The sequence below is a fragment of the Heliangelus exortis genome, chromosome 3 (genome assembly GCF_036169615.1).
Source record: "Heliangelus exortis chromosome 3, bHelExo1.hap1, whole genome shotgun sequence".
Taxonomy (NCBI): Eukaryota; Metazoa; Chordata; class Aves; order Apodiformes; family Trochilidae; genus Heliangelus; species Heliangelus exortis.
Window position 1 is genome coordinate 9,846,161 of NC_092424.1, and position 15,203 is coordinate 9,861,363.

Consider the following 15,203-nt stretch of genomic DNA (forward strand, 5'->3'; position numbering starts at 1 on the left):
GCCTGTCATTTAAATGTTAGCACATTACTACTCTTGAAGCAAAATTTTAACAAGTGTTCAGTTCCAGTGAAACTGACATACTCAAGAATTTCCTTAACAGTTACTAAAATACTAGATTACTCCCTCTGTATTTGGCTTGTATGCTTTACTCCTTCACCTATTCAGTCTTCTACATCTTCTCATCTATGCTGTTTTATTAAGTTTCCAAGCAGGCAATGCCCAAAACCTGTAACATCAACGAATGCAGTTAACAACAGCAGTTAATGACTATCTCCTGGATGGATAAATTTAAGAGATGAATAGTCAAACAATATACAGAAAAGCGTGGACTTAAGTTCTACTCATGAACTGCTAAAAGTGCACTGAATGAAGAGCTAATATGTATAAAAAAAATCAGATGCAGTTTTAATTTTCTCAGTTTTCTAAGTTTTCCCATTCACCTGTCCCTTAACAACAAAATCTCACAAACTACATAAATAAAAAATATATCCGAGGGAATGACAGTGTTTTTTCATACACAGAAAAATAAAATCACACCCTTAAAGAGTCCAGCTGATCTAGGAAAACCCCAAGTATGACTGCCTGAAGAAAAAGGTTTTTATCAGCTTGGCATAAATCTTCCAGTGAGATGCATCACAAAAGCCCAAGAACAACTTGTGGCTGACATTCCATTTCAACAGATATGAGAAGAGTCATAGTAGTATGGGCTTTTCTAGTATAAACTTTTAAACACAGCATAAACATTTTGATTGGTGCATGATATTTTGATATCTGTAAGAAGATCCTGGAAAGTCAATTCTAGATACCTGCACTTACAGTTTATAGACTGCTCTGCCTAGGAAGGACATTCAACACACTCCCTGAGCAATGGTCATCAATTGAACACCCAACTCATAATTTTTTAAACATTAGTTTGAATTTTTTGAAAAGCATAAGGATACTATAGCTGTAAATTCCAATAAGCAGTCATTTAGCCCTTGACTTTATTTACTTGAATTAATCCCTGTTATTAGTATGGGGTTTTTATATGACCAAGTCATCCACAGGTCAGACATCTCAAAACTATTTGAATTCCATGACACATTCTGCACAGAAGTAGCTGTCAGTGCCTGTAACTGAGGCTCTTTTGTGGGAAATACTACTTAATTGTGCTGATGCTGCTTAGTCATACTTCCTTTCTGCTGGTAGATGAGACACAGTAGTCAAAGTTTAGCTCTTCTATCTCAAGACAGTGTTTTATAACATGAATTTAAAGAAATAACTGCAGTAAGGAAATAATCCAAACAGCTTAACAAATCCTGCTATTTGGTTATAAATGTACAGTACCTATTCCAACTAACATGGCACAAAAACAAGTTTTTCTGGGAGCAAAATATGACTCAACAAAAAATGTTAGATTTTGAATTAATACAAAATACATGTCACTTAAGCTTGTGAGCAAAGACAGATCTTTCATTAACACATCAGAATATCTTTGAGGTCTCTTCCCTCTTACAGTTGGAATGCTAGTCAAAAATTGTTTCCAGTATGTAAAATTTAAAGAAACTCACAGCAAATAATTTAAAACACAAATTCATAATAAATTTAATTCACAGTCACGTAGCCTTTATCTATTTTACCACAGCTTCTGAAGTTAGTCAGCATAGTTTCTCAGCTGAAAGACAGGAGCTTTAAGTGTACTTTATATGGGGAAAAAAATAAGGAGGCATAACCACACACAAAAAAATTATAATCTTTAATTTTTGCATCAGCGTGAGTCAAACAGTTTTTAAAAGTGTTTTCTCCTGCAAAGAGTATGTCAGGAAGCATTGAATTTTATAAGCAAAGACTTTCAAAAAGCCTGCACACAGAGTGTAACATGCTTGTTTCCTGCTTTTATTTAAAACCTGATTTTTCTAATTCAAGTTGTAATGCTACACACAGCCAACAACTCTCACATCAATTTGTAGACTGGGTGCAGATTTCCATAAAATCAAGCAAAATCATTGCCAGTTAAAACAGGCTGAAGTCTTCTCATACCTTCAGAATGTGAATCTGCAGCAGAGAACAAAGTTTTTTCATGTGTCTACTACACTGTGCAGCTGACACCAGGGAAACAGGTAGTGGTGATAATGGCATCAGACATTTGCCATCACTATAAAAATAACACCCCATAAGTGAAGAGACCAAGATAAGAAGAACCCTGTAGAAAACATCAAGAGCAGCCATCCTGGGGGTGGGGGGAACAAACAATTCCTTAAGACCCGTTTAAACTTATGAATCATACCACATTACACACATGAATTTTCACATACACAGGTAATGCTGTAGGTCTGTTTGGCCTTGTCAATAGGATCAGCTACACCAAGTGTTTAAGTCTTGCTTACATTGTAAGTAGCTGATTGTTATATTCAGTGCATCTTAACTACCCCTAACTTCCCACAGGCTTCCTATGCTTGCTGCATGTTTTTATCCATCATCTGGGAACAGCCAGGATGTCTCTTTGTAGCAATGACATGTTGAACAGCACACACAAGGAAAGAGAAGAGAAATATTGAGCAAGCATAAAATGGGAGTGAATAAAGATCTCCCACTGACTTCTTGTCCCTTCTGGAAAAGTTAATCGTTATTTCCATTTTTTTTAATGTTTACAGAAGAAAGGTACAGCTTTGCAAATTAAAGGCTAGCAAAGCTTAGATTGGAGTTTTCAGTCTACAGCCCCTGTAGATGGTGTTTAGCCTGCCACAATTAATTCACCATGTTTCTCAGGAAGCCTCAGGTTTTTCCTATCACACTTACATATCTTAAAACTACACCACACAGTCTGCTTGACAAGTTTTATTTTGATATTTCTATCAACATTATAATTATTGCCTGCAAGACTACACTGTAATTATTAAAATGTCCAATGCTGAACAATCCTAATAGTCAGTTTAAACACATTCCACCTTAACAACCCCTTATCACACCTGCTGTGTTAATCAGAACAAAGTCACAAACCCTTCTTCTGCATCAAAAGCTAACTACTAACTGTAGAATCCAACTCAACTGATCTCCAAATTCCAAGTGGGAAAATTTCCCATTAACCGAGATTATGATAATGACCAACTTTGTCTTTGTTTCTATTTGTGCCTGCTGTGATTTTAATATAGTTAAGTGGTAAAAATGGAGGCAACTGCCATCACAGCCACGTAATTTTCTTTAGCAGGAAGATGGGTTGGCACAAGTGATGACAGCCATTAGAAAAAGACTTAGCACCTCTGAAGTTACAATCAGTATATAAACTACAACATATTGGTGCTTTAATATGGCATGCCCAAAGCCATTTTCTTGGCAACTCCTCTAAGAAATTGTATTTGAATAGTGGGAGCAATAAAAGGCCAACTTGATAAACGTTAATGATAAATGCATTTAACCCTTCAGAAGCTTTAGACCTGCAACTGCAGCAAATACTGAGTGAGCAGCATCTGTCAATCCATGGACTGACTTCAGTTTCACTCACCTGTTCTCACTCATGTACACCAGTAATTTTCACTTTTTTCCATCTCTTAAATCAATTTCAAAACCACTTTTATGATGACAGCCATTGTTTTCTTCATTTCACAATCACATTTAATGGCAGAGTTCTGGTAAGCACTAAATCTCATTTCAAGTTCCCAGTTACACAATATTCTTTCCACTTAAAAACTCCTGCATCTTGGGAGTCTCTGCACTGGCTCAGTAAAAGCTGTTTTGTATAGAAAGTGGTGGGTTTATATTCTAAATATTCAATACTGGCTCTGGTATGTTGACAGAAGACATCTCACTGCAACAAGAGCAAGGTGTTTGATTCAATGGAAAAAAAAAAATGGTCAGGCCAGGACACATTGCATTCTTTTGGATCAGTAGGTAAGGTAGTTACCATCTCCTGAGACTGAACTAAAGTGGCATTTTATTGACCTAAACTCTGCTTAAAAAGCATCTTTTTTGGCCATAGCTCTTCCCAGAGAAGAGAGTATAGAAAAAAGAACAACTGTAGCCTGCCAGTAATATCAGACAACAGAACAGGTTGCATAAAGGAGGACTATGGCCAAAAAGATAATTTTAATAACAGATGGTTTTAATGAAGGTTTTATGCACATGTGATACACATTAAACAAATATATGTTGACAAAGGTTGCAGGTAAGATACTTTTTTTCCAAACTGTTTATACAACACTGAATGTTCTGATAACTTTGGTTTTAGACCTAAAATTAAGATGAAGCCTATACCCATATAGGTGTTCTCATACTGTAAACTAGAAAAGGCTGCCCAGTGTTTGTTTCAAAATTTCAAAAGAATGAATTATCACAACTTTTAATCCAATCAAAGATATAAAAATCTTCAGTTTTAAAAATCCATGCTCTAAGCTAATGTTTTTATCATGTTGTCATTACCTTGTGTTCTATTAACTCACCAGTACTGATTTAACATTATGTTGACTTTAGACTCCAAGGTTTTTATATCAGGAAACAGCATAACAGATTCAGTGGCTGTAAAGCTCTCTATTTGGGGAATCTGACAAAAGGCATTCAAATCACTGAGCTATAAAATATAAACCACACAAATAATAGTATTTGGTCTGGTTTGTTTTTTTTTAAATGCTGTACATTACACATCAGTGTAACAAAAAGTTACATTACAGTGTTACAACCAAAAGCAGCAGGTCACCAATATGCTCCTGGAAAAGATGCATTCTGTACATTCTACATAGGATTGTGATCAAATAACTGTGAATCCATGAGTTTCATGCTATGTAGAAGGGCTGTTGTTACTTGCTAAATTTTATTTTCCTGTTTGGACAGGAAATTATCTAGTTAAAGATATCACCGATTTTACTTAAATCATTTCTTATCGCAGTAATCTTCCAGAAGCACAGGTGATCTTCCAAAAGACAGCAGCTTTATAATTATAAGTTTATGTTCCTTATACTTTCCAAGGCTTCATCATTGAACCAGGTTTCAGCAAACTCACTAGAGTTTTGCAAAGCCTCAAAAAGGCGCTTATAGTCCTCTGGGTATAAGTCACGTGTTTCAGCATTTTTGGGAATTTCTAGCTCTCTCATTAACTTCCCACCATTGTCCAAGCTCCACGAACTGAAACACAAACAAAATGATCTCAGAACATTTCTTACTGTAAAAAACCAAAGAGCAATAAACATTTCACTCTTTTTCAGCTTTTAGAAGTTAACATCTTTCTACAACAAAAGTTATTGTCAGTGCATACTGAAAACAGGAAGAAATCTTTGCTAATAAGACATGTAAATACCCAATAAAGTCCCCAGCAGACAGGGACAATAACAAACCACATAAACCTCCACATTAGAAGGTGGCTGCCATTCCTCCTCCACCCCAACCATCTCAGCCAGTAACAGGTATTACAGCATAAACAGGGGTTGCTCATCAATGCCTGGGAAATTAAAGCCAAGGTCATCTCAAAGATGATGATTCAGTATAGCATGAGTTAGTGTGACTTACACCTCACAGGTGTCTTCTATACATACATATATATATATATATATATATATATACAGAAGTATCCAATGTCTCTAATCTACATCATTGCTATAAAAAGTAGACCTTTTATAAATGTGCATATACATTAACTATTCCCCAGACAAGAAAAAAGTGTCTAAGTACACAGAGGGTGCACGTTAGAAGGCTTCAAGGTTAGCTCCATTTCCTGGATGAAGGATCCAGTGGATATGAGGTGCACCACTGAGCTTTAATAAAGAAATCCATTAAGGCTAAATGAGTTACTGGAATTTATTAGCTTATTTTTTTCCTCTTTTGTGGAAATTAACTTCCTTAAGCTACTACCAGCAAATGAGAAATATACTAATTATATTCATTAACAAGTTGAAGTCAACACTTTCCAGACTGCAAACATTTCTCATTTATAGGAAATGGAAATCTATAAAGCAAAGTGAATGGCTCCAATGTAATACCAAAAGATTAATTAAAGATTTGTGTAATTGGTAAATAAGTCTAAAGCCTAATTTTTTAATTAGGTGACAAAAAGCCATTTAAAGACATTCCCAATCCACCTTCAATAACCTTCAGCTGCTTCTATTAATATCTCTTATAAACTGAGCTTTTAATTTATATACCTGCAGAACTCTTGGTGAGTTTCTTATTGTGTATAAAGTGAGTGAAAACTTCTCACAGATACAGACAATTACTGTATAAAAACTGTGATTCTTTCTTACTTACCTTAATCTATCAGTAAGTTTAGATCTGGGTTTAGCAAGACACTGTTTCACCATGAAAATAAAAGTAGCTGAATTTGTGGGCTTCAAGCTTCCTGTAAACAGATTTTGGTGAGGAGTCAGTCGTACCAAACATAAATGGTCATTTGGCAGCCACTGTAAGAAAAATAAAACAAAAAATAATTTCTTTTTTTTAAGAAAACTAAAACAAGTCTATAAGCATTTCCTCTGTGCCACCAGTAACATTTCTTAAGAGTTTTAGAAAGGATTTAAATGGAATCTGAGACTTTCAAATTTTGTTCCTCTGCCCCTAAACCAGTAAAGGAAAGAAAAGACATACTATTTCTTTGGTTTTATTTTATATTTTTAGGACTGAACTTTCTTAGTTGAAATAGACAGCACGGGCTTGATATGAGTTTTCTACAGATTATGTGACCTCCAGTATGTGACCTTTTGTACAAAAAAATGGAATTATTTGTGTAACTCTAAGATAACATAGCAACTGGAGGACTTTATGAAATTGGAAGTAGAGCCTGTACTGTAACTGAAATAAAATGTACTTCCATATTACCAGCAATGGGTTTATTATTAAATAGATTTCATGTCTGGACTTCTCCTAAGGCTGTCACAATACATCCTACATAATCAACCTGATGTGCCTCCCTACATGGCTTTACAGCAATGCACCTGTATAAAGCACACCCAGTCACTTGTAGTCACTTATATTGTACAGTAACATTTCAAACAACTCAACATACAGCAGGGAGGATAAAATCAAATATTAAGTAAACATGCTTTTATATTACTGTAAGAAAACCAAATATATTATACAAAAGAGCATCATAACTGCTATAAAAAAGTCAAGCACTTTGCACAAGATATTCTTCCACTTCTCAAATTTAAGCTTTGAGATAAAGTGAGATTAGCAGCTGGACAAGTGAACAACCATTTTAATTGAAACCAGAGCATATTGATCATTTTATTAATTGTGGTATCACTTGTTTAGTTCAAGCAGGTAGATGTGAACTTGTCAGCATCTTCTTTTGAAAAGACTTTACCTTTTCACATCCCTTTATGCTGTTTATTCAGTATATTTTTTCCATCACAGACGATATACCAGTTTATTTCAGTTTCTAATCTAATAACAATTCTTTACCACACTCCTGATGTGTCCACACACTGTCTGCAAGTCTTAATTAGAAGAATACATCTTAAACAAATAAATGTCTAAACGCGGTTACAAAGTTATTTTAACCTTTTGATTAAAACAATCAACACACAACAATCTTACCCTGGTTTTCTGTACTGCCAGTCCCCCACTTTTCAAATTAGTTACAAATGATGACCAAGGTTCCTAAGGGAGGGAGCAAAGATATTACAGAATTAAAGTGCTTAGTTATTACATTACATTTCAGTTGGAAGGGGCCTACAAAGACCATATAGAGTCCAACTCCCTGACCAGTTCAGGGATGACCAAAACTTAAAGCATGTTATTAAGGGCATTACACAAATGCCTCTTAAGCACTAACAGGCCTGGGGCATCCACTGCCTCTGTAGGAAGCTGGTTCCCGTGTCCAGCAACCCCCTCACTAAAGAAATGATTCCTCATGTCTAAACCTTCTCCCGTGCAGTTCTAAGCCATTCCCATGCATCCTGTCACTAGATTCCAAGGACAAGAGCACAGCACCTCCCTCTCCACTTCCTCTCCTGAGGAAGCTGTGAAGAGTGAAGAGGTTGCTCCTCAGTCTTCACTACAAAGTAGCCAAGCCCAAAATAGCCACTTCTCACAGGACATTCCTTCCAGCCCTTTCACCAGCTCTGCTGCCCTCTGGATGCATTCAAGGACCTTCACATCCTTCTTAGATCTGCACACAGATGGGGCTGAGAACTGCACACTCAAGGTGAGGCTACACCAACACTGAATACAGTGGGGTAATCACCTCTTTTGACAGGCTGTGTTTGATGTGCCACAGGGTACAATTTGCCCTCTTGGCTGCCAGGGTACACAGCTCATATGTATTGAACCTGCTGCCAACCAGTATCCCCAGATCCCTTTCTGCAGGACTGCTTGCCAGCCACTCTTCCCCCAACTTATACCTGTGCCCAGTGTTAATCTGTCCTAGGTGCAGAATCTGCCATTTGGACTTATTTTATCCCTCCAACCTATCTAGATCACTCTGCAAGGCATCTTGTCTCTCAAGAGAAAACAGCACCTCCCTGTTTGGTACTATCAGCTTGCTAATGGTGCATTCAGTTCCTGCATCCAGATCATTTATAAATAATATTGAACAGAACTGGCCCTAGAACTGAACACTGAGGAACCCCACTGGTGACTGGTTGCCAGCCAGATGCAGCCACATTCACTACAGCCCTTTGGGGCCTCCCCTTCAGCCAGTTCTTCACCCACTGCACTGGGAACTTGTTCATCTCACAGCTGAACAACTTGTCTAGAAAGACACTGTGAGGGAAAGTATCAAAAGCCTTACTAAAATCCAGAAAAACGACATCCACCACCTTCCCTTCATCTACTAGGAGGGTGACCTTATCATAGAAGGATATCTAAAAACATGTCCATAGCAATAAATCACCTCAGCTGGTAGAAAAATATTACCTTGTGCAGTAGCTGAATTTCACATCCTACTTGCCAAAGTACAGTCAGTGCTTGGTAAGCCTTTGCTTCTCCAGGCTTTGATGTTAATACCTAAAAAAATGCCAAAGAAAGAGCGTTTTTGTTGCAAAAGCTAAGCTTGCTTCTTTATCTAAGCAAAATCTTTATGTGCATAACAAGTGCTAAGAAATTTGTAGTCTAAAATTTAGATTACACCTCAAATACCTCCTTTGTGCTACTTTAGCACACTTTGTCAGAATGCAGGAGTAGAGGACATTCTGGCAATCTTAAATGCTCCTCTGCAGCACTTATTTGTATAACTCAACTGTGTAAGAATTTCCAGCTTATACTTTCTGGACCCTTTTAAAGCAGAGAAGTTTCACACAGAAAAGAAACAGGGATCGTGTTTTGTATAAAAAACCATAATGTGGGCAGAGTTATCAGCTCATGCCAATAAGATATTTCCTGTAAGACACACAAGCAGAGTAAGGCAAGTATCAGGTGACCTTACTGAACACTATGTAGCTTGCATAGTCATCATCCTGATCAATATTAAGATCAGATAACTCTTAGGGCAAGAAGAAAATAAAAACTCCCAAGCAGAGCAGAGAAAGAAGTTAATTTTAGCAGGGAGATTTAACTTCTCATAACTAATTTAGCCTCATCATATGATCAACAAACAGTGCCCACTTAAAGAAGGTTCTAGTCACTTTTACTTAGGTACACAGCTCTCATATAACAGGGTTCACAATAAAACTGGAAAAGTTATATGCAAAAAACGGTGGCTGAATTAAATGAATAAGCTGTTCCCTATATGCTCAAAAATCTGTCCATTAAAACCATACCATTTAAGTGGATACTTCAGTGGTGTCCAACCTGTCATTTTGCAAAATAATATAATTAAGTTTTGGGGGTTTTTTATAGAGTTTTCCATATGGTGTTAGACACAATACAGGTTGTTATGTTAATGTTAGACACATTACAGGTGAGTACACCTGCAAGTTTTTGCTTATTTTAAATAAAAGTTGGTGGCTGGGTATGAGCCTCACACTTTCAAAGAAAGGGAAGGTACCTTTGAACTATGAACTGGTACCAGAGCTCCAGAGGTCTGGTACAGCATAAGCTAATAATACGTAACACAGAAGGCTAATAAAAACATTGACTTTAAATCACTCATATTTTGTCTCTTTTTTTTTTTCCCAGTACTGCATTATTATTATTATTATTTCCAGAGGCTCAAGAGGAAATGTGTATCTCATTGAGTATGGTATTGATTAACTGATTTCTCTTCACAAGTAGGTTTTCATTCAGTCTTTATTGACTATTATCTGCAACCAGCAAAAAATTCTGTTGCAAAAATATGTCACAGAATTTAAGCATCTCAAAAGTTACATGGAAAGCAGCAAGCCTTCTGCTGCCTGTCCTCAGGGAACAGCTTTCATATTTGCAAGATTCATGGTTGTGTGACAACAGAATGTTTCTTGACAGTGCTAATACCACATAAAGAGAAGTAGAAAAGAGAGAAGACTTAAAAATTCTGTCAGAAAAAGAAAATAACGAGAAAAACCACTGTGCAATACGTTTTTGTAGTCTGTGAAGCACTACTTACTCTTTACTACCTGTAAAAATCTCTTAAACATACCTTGTACTCTTTTTCACTTATAAAGATGTTGAGTTCTACTCTTCCACATCTGTAGATGGAACTGCATTCATACAGGGCAAAAAGAAGCCTCCAAAGCTTGTTCCTTTCTCTTACTTGTGGCAAGATTCCAAAAACTTTCACAGGTACATCTGTTTCAATAGTGTGTAAAAAGTATCTTTAACATTTTGCAGTATGTACTAGACAATCTCCTCAATGCTAATGTCTAGACTACCAAAAATTAAAAAAGAAAGTCTGTAAGCTCCTGCTGCTAAAGAATTAATACAATTCAAGCTTTAGTCAAAGCTAAGCCCAATTTGCATTAGACTAAACCTTTAATTAAGATAAGCAAAGAGCTGAGATTTCATATTGTCACAAGGGGTTTGTGAAGCAATCAAGAACCTAAGTAAAGCTGAAATGCTGGAAATAATATCCATTAATCCAGCATATATATTAAATAGATTATATACCTCAAGCAAATTCCAAACATTTTGCTAAATTGCTCATGCTTCCTCCAAATGTGTTTGTAACATGTTGTCCTGGTTTGATCATATACATATACCTGCCCTCCAAGGAACTGCTGCTACACCCATGGTTTCAAAAAGTTTGTCTGAAGACAGAGCAGGTGGTTTCACTGTTCCAGTCACCAAAGGATCCAGTCTGAAGAAGTCACCATAAATTACCTTTAATTGTCCATCCAGGCTATTTTCTAGGGACTGAATAAAATTAGTTTCAGTTGAAGAAATCTTGATGCAGTAATCTGCAACCTTGCAAAACACCCAATCCAAACAAAAAATGTTCAAGCATTAACTAAAATTATTACTCAGTCAATAAGACTTAAATCTCAGAGCTGCTTCTTACAGCTATGAAAAAAAAAAAAAAAAGCTTCCTTCATTGTACAGGGCATTTTTGTGCTGCTCAACTGGAGTTTCAAAACACATTCTTAAATTAGTATGATGTTCTGAAAGGTTTTGCCAAAAAAGCTATGCTGAACTAAGTGAAACAATGCATTTGATGTTTTACAGCTGGAATTCTTCATGTAGGCAGAAGGAGTGCCTTTTGGACACATTTCAAATAAGGTGAGAGAGGCTTTGGTTGCGAAACTCTACAGCAATGCAACACAATCCTTCCAGTGCAACTTCTGCAGCTCTGCATCTCACAGCCTTTGAATCCACACAAAGCCAAGGTGAACTGGAGAGGACAACACATGAAGGTCTCTTAATATTACCAGCCAATTGCAGGATAACAGGTTAAATGATACCACAAGACAATCAGAATACCCAAGACTATTTTTTACAGATTTCTGAAAGCTACCTACAGACATCTTGCTTAAACACACAACTACAGGGCTCAGTAGTATTCACCTCAAATTTATGCATGAAACTATTCAAAGGAAGACTATGAACTTGAATTCCTGCATTCACAAGATGTCGAATCAATTGATTATAAAATAGCCTGATGCTGAACATGCAATGTAAAACCAGAGAATATTTAGCCTTATTAAGCATTATTTTGTATGTTACAAGTAACAACTACTAATTCCTTTTTTATCCAATACTTATTTTCTTATTTTCCCTTTAATTAAGTTTCAGAAATGTGCTACCAAATCAAAAGTGTACCTGTAAGTTTGGAAGAAAAGCTGAGTTACTTTCTAGAGCTACCACTCTAACACCCGCATTGAGCAGAGTTCGGGTCAAGACTCCAGGACCTGAAGGGGGAAAATTAAAAAAAAAAAAACAAACACAACTTTTTTTTACAAGTGCATTTTTTCTGTGTGATTTCCTTTAGTTATTTTCTCAACACAACACTTGGGACATAACACCTTGAACAGGAGGTTAACTTGCATTTTTCTAGACAAACTTCAAGAGTTAGAAGACACACAGCTCGCCTGAGGTTGCTCAATTACATTAAGTACAACTTTACAACTAAATACTGATAAACATTATATATATCAAATATTTCTACTCTTTTTATTCTGCCAACTGAAATATATCTTAAAACCTTACCCTACAGGTAGAAATATCCTCTGTGGTGGTGTAAAAAAACAGTAACAAAACCAGTAAGTACCTGCAGAGGGCCGGCTGTGCAATGGCCGGCAGTCTTGGTGTGTGCTTTTAATGACAGATAAAGACTCCCTACGAAGCCAACAACGCTGCCTTGACAGATTTTAACATCTCTTGTTACTCTGGCAATGTTTAGCAGCAGTAATTCATAACTCCAGACTGAGCTCTCATTCAATCCCCACAGAGTTCTGTATGAATGGACACCTCCCTGCCTCCGCCCCCGGCACTCAGCAGTGCCGCGACACGCAGACGGCCCCGCCGGTCGCCGACGCACGCTCGGGGAGGACACCGGGACGGTGGCGAGCGGGCCGGGCAGCCCCCAGCAAGCATCCCGTCCCGGAGGGCCGAGGCTGCGCCGTCACGCAATGGAGCGGCCACCCCCGCCCTAAACCTCGGGAACGGCAGGGCCTCCGTTCTCGACCCTCAGCACCACCACCTCCCCGCGACCCCGGGAAAGCGGGGCCGGGGGCCCGTTACCTCTGGTGGCGAGGTCAGCAGCTTACACTGACGCCGCAAGGTCAATGGGGCTCCCTGAGCAGCGCCAGGTCCCGGCGGCTCCGGAGACGGCGGAAGCCCCGGAGGAACCCACCACCGGAGGGCAGCAGAAAGGCGGGTGGATGACGGTAGGAGCCTCAGGGCAGCTTACCGGGCGCAAACTCGAGCAGGACAGGCTGGGGACCGGGGCTGGCTCCGCCCTGCAGGCAGCGCTGCACAGTGCGCGCCAGCTGCGGGCAGGCGATGAAGCGGCGGAGGAGCGGGCGGGCTCGCTGCAACTGCTGCACCAGCCGCTCAGCCTCCGCCGCCTCCGGCACCCGCAGGCCCGGACTCGGCCACTGCCCAACCACCCGCCTCGCCGTCGCCGAGCACGGCGGCAGACTGCACAGCAGCCGCCGCAGTCCCGCCGCCAAAGCGGCCGCCAGAAGGCGGCGGCAGCCCGCAGCGCCCGGCGCGGCCCGGCCCGCAAGCATCGCCTCCACGCCGCCGGCTCCACGCTAGCGAGCACCGGCTGAGCGATCGCCGCGGCAACAGGAGCGTCACTTCCGCTTGTCCCCGGCCTCTCTAGCGCTCTTCCGCTCTATCGTCGGAGGTCTCTCCTCTCGCCGTCCTCTCTATGGTGCCAGCCCTGCACCGCCGGGAACCTGCGGCAGCGGCGGCGGCGGCGCGGACGGTCCCTTCCCCGTCACCTACACGCCATGCCGGGCGGCGGGTCCCGGCCGCCCGAGCCGCAGCGGAGCTGAGGTGAGCTGACAGGGACTTATCCGCGGGAGGGGAAGGGGAGATGTTTCTCCTCGGCGCCGGCCATCGCCGCCTCCCGCGCGCCCCGACCGCCACCGAGGGCCGCCGGGCGGGGACAGCACCTTCCCGCATCCCACACGGCGGCGGCGGCGGCGAAGCTTTGCCGAGAGGCGGCGGAGCGCGCGCGGGCGGGCGGCAGTTGAACGGCCGCGGCGCGCGGCGGGAGGAGGCCGGTACCGGGCGGGCTGAGCTGAGCTGAGCTGAGCTGAGCTGAGCTCGCTGCCCGCCTCGGCCGGGATGGCGAGTGCCGGCACCGCGGCCTCTTCACCCGGGAGCGGTGCCCCTGGAGCAAAGCGGAGGTGGAGGAGATAGGATGGATGTGTGGCGTTCAGGAAGGGAAGGCTCCGGCCGACAGTAAATGCTCTGGCGGGCTCCGGTGGAACGGTGTCCGGTCGGTTTTGTTGGTGGAAGTCCCAGGAGCTACGTTTTTAGTTTGAGGTTTGCCTGGGTGTTCCACGGGAGTCTTTGATCTCCGCGTCTGCGGCTAAATAAGTCGCTTCGGCACTCGGTTCTTTGTATCGCCCGTGCCGCCTTCAGCAGGTGCAGGACCCTACTCCGATGTCACTCCCTGTCGGCTTCTTTCTGCCCGATGTCGCCTTGCGGTTACGTTTGAGGTAGATCCAGTACTTCGGTAGCTGCGACGTCGTCCTTTTAACAATTTCCCTAATGCCTTAATGAGAAACAAATTTAGGATCATCTTCAGAATGTATTCAAGTTCCACAGAACTGGAGTTCTTTCTTCAGGGACACTGTGCCAAAGCCTGTCGGGGGCAGGTGAGTGGCCGCGGGGTGATGGAGTTCTGGGGAAGAGGAAAGAGAATCCTCACAGCCCCGTTCCCCCACTCCCTGCCTCGTTTCTGCAGAAGGAAAGAGTGGCAGTCACAGAATAGACTGGTCTTTGAATTAACAGCTCAAAAGTAGACTTTCTGCCTGATCTTGTGCAAATTGCTTTATTTCTTGTATCTTTTGATGTGTCATTTGATATCATGTCTCATGCGAGAAATTAACATGTGCCTACTTACTAAACAAAGTAATTTTGTTTGACCTATCTCTGTTAAACGGAACTTGGGACGGAAAATTATGGCTTTGCAATTGTCTGGTGGGTTTGCATGTGGCATGAGGAGGGACTGGGTTGAATTTAGGAAGGTTGGAAATGCCGTGTCGAATGCAGCAGTCTCCATATCTGCAAGTTATTTTTAAATACACTGCTCTTTCACATTGAGAGTTGTAGTAGTCTTCCCTGTGACTTGAGGGAAATAAATAGACTGTTCAGCTGGATGATGGGATAGACCTCAATCCATTTTTAAACTTGTCTTTGATTTTAATAGCGCTTTTTTTCCCTCTCTTACTAATTAGTCTGATAATTCAGTGATTCATAGGGCTTTCAGAACA

The 15,203-nt window shown here is 40.7% G+C and overlaps 2 protein-coding genes across 3 annotated transcripts in view; one reads left to right on the plus strand and one right to left on the minus strand.

Moving 5' to 3' along the window:
• Positions 1-1,713: 1,713 nt before the first annotated feature.
• TFB2M (transcription factor B2, mitochondrial) lies at positions 1,714-13,484 on the minus strand. The gene is made up of 8 exons (XM_071739132.1): positions 13,163-13,484; positions 12,073-12,161; positions 11,016-11,169; positions 10,457-10,605; positions 8,818-8,907; positions 7,498-7,560; positions 6,211-6,362; positions 1,714-5,094 (listed from the first exon to the last, which is right to left on the minus strand). The coding sequence occupies exons 1-8, from the start codon at positions 13,482-13,484 to the stop codon at positions 4,908-4,910; spliced, it is 1,206 nt and encodes a 401-aa protein (XP_071595233.1). The 3' UTR covers positions 1,714-4,907.
• A 148-nt stretch (positions 13,485-13,632) lies between these two features.
• CNST (consortin, connexin sorting protein) overlaps positions 13,633-15,203 on the plus strand; it is a 45,998-nt gene continuing 44,427 nt past the window's right edge. The window contains exon 1 of one of the 2 annotated variants that reach the window (XM_071739130.1): positions 13,633-13,755. The gene's annotated coding sequence lies outside the window, so the exon portion shown is untranslated. Of the gene's footprint in view, positions 13,756-13,877; positions 14,586-15,203 lie in introns of those variants that run through there. The other variant, XM_071739129.1, reaches the window with a different exon arrangement.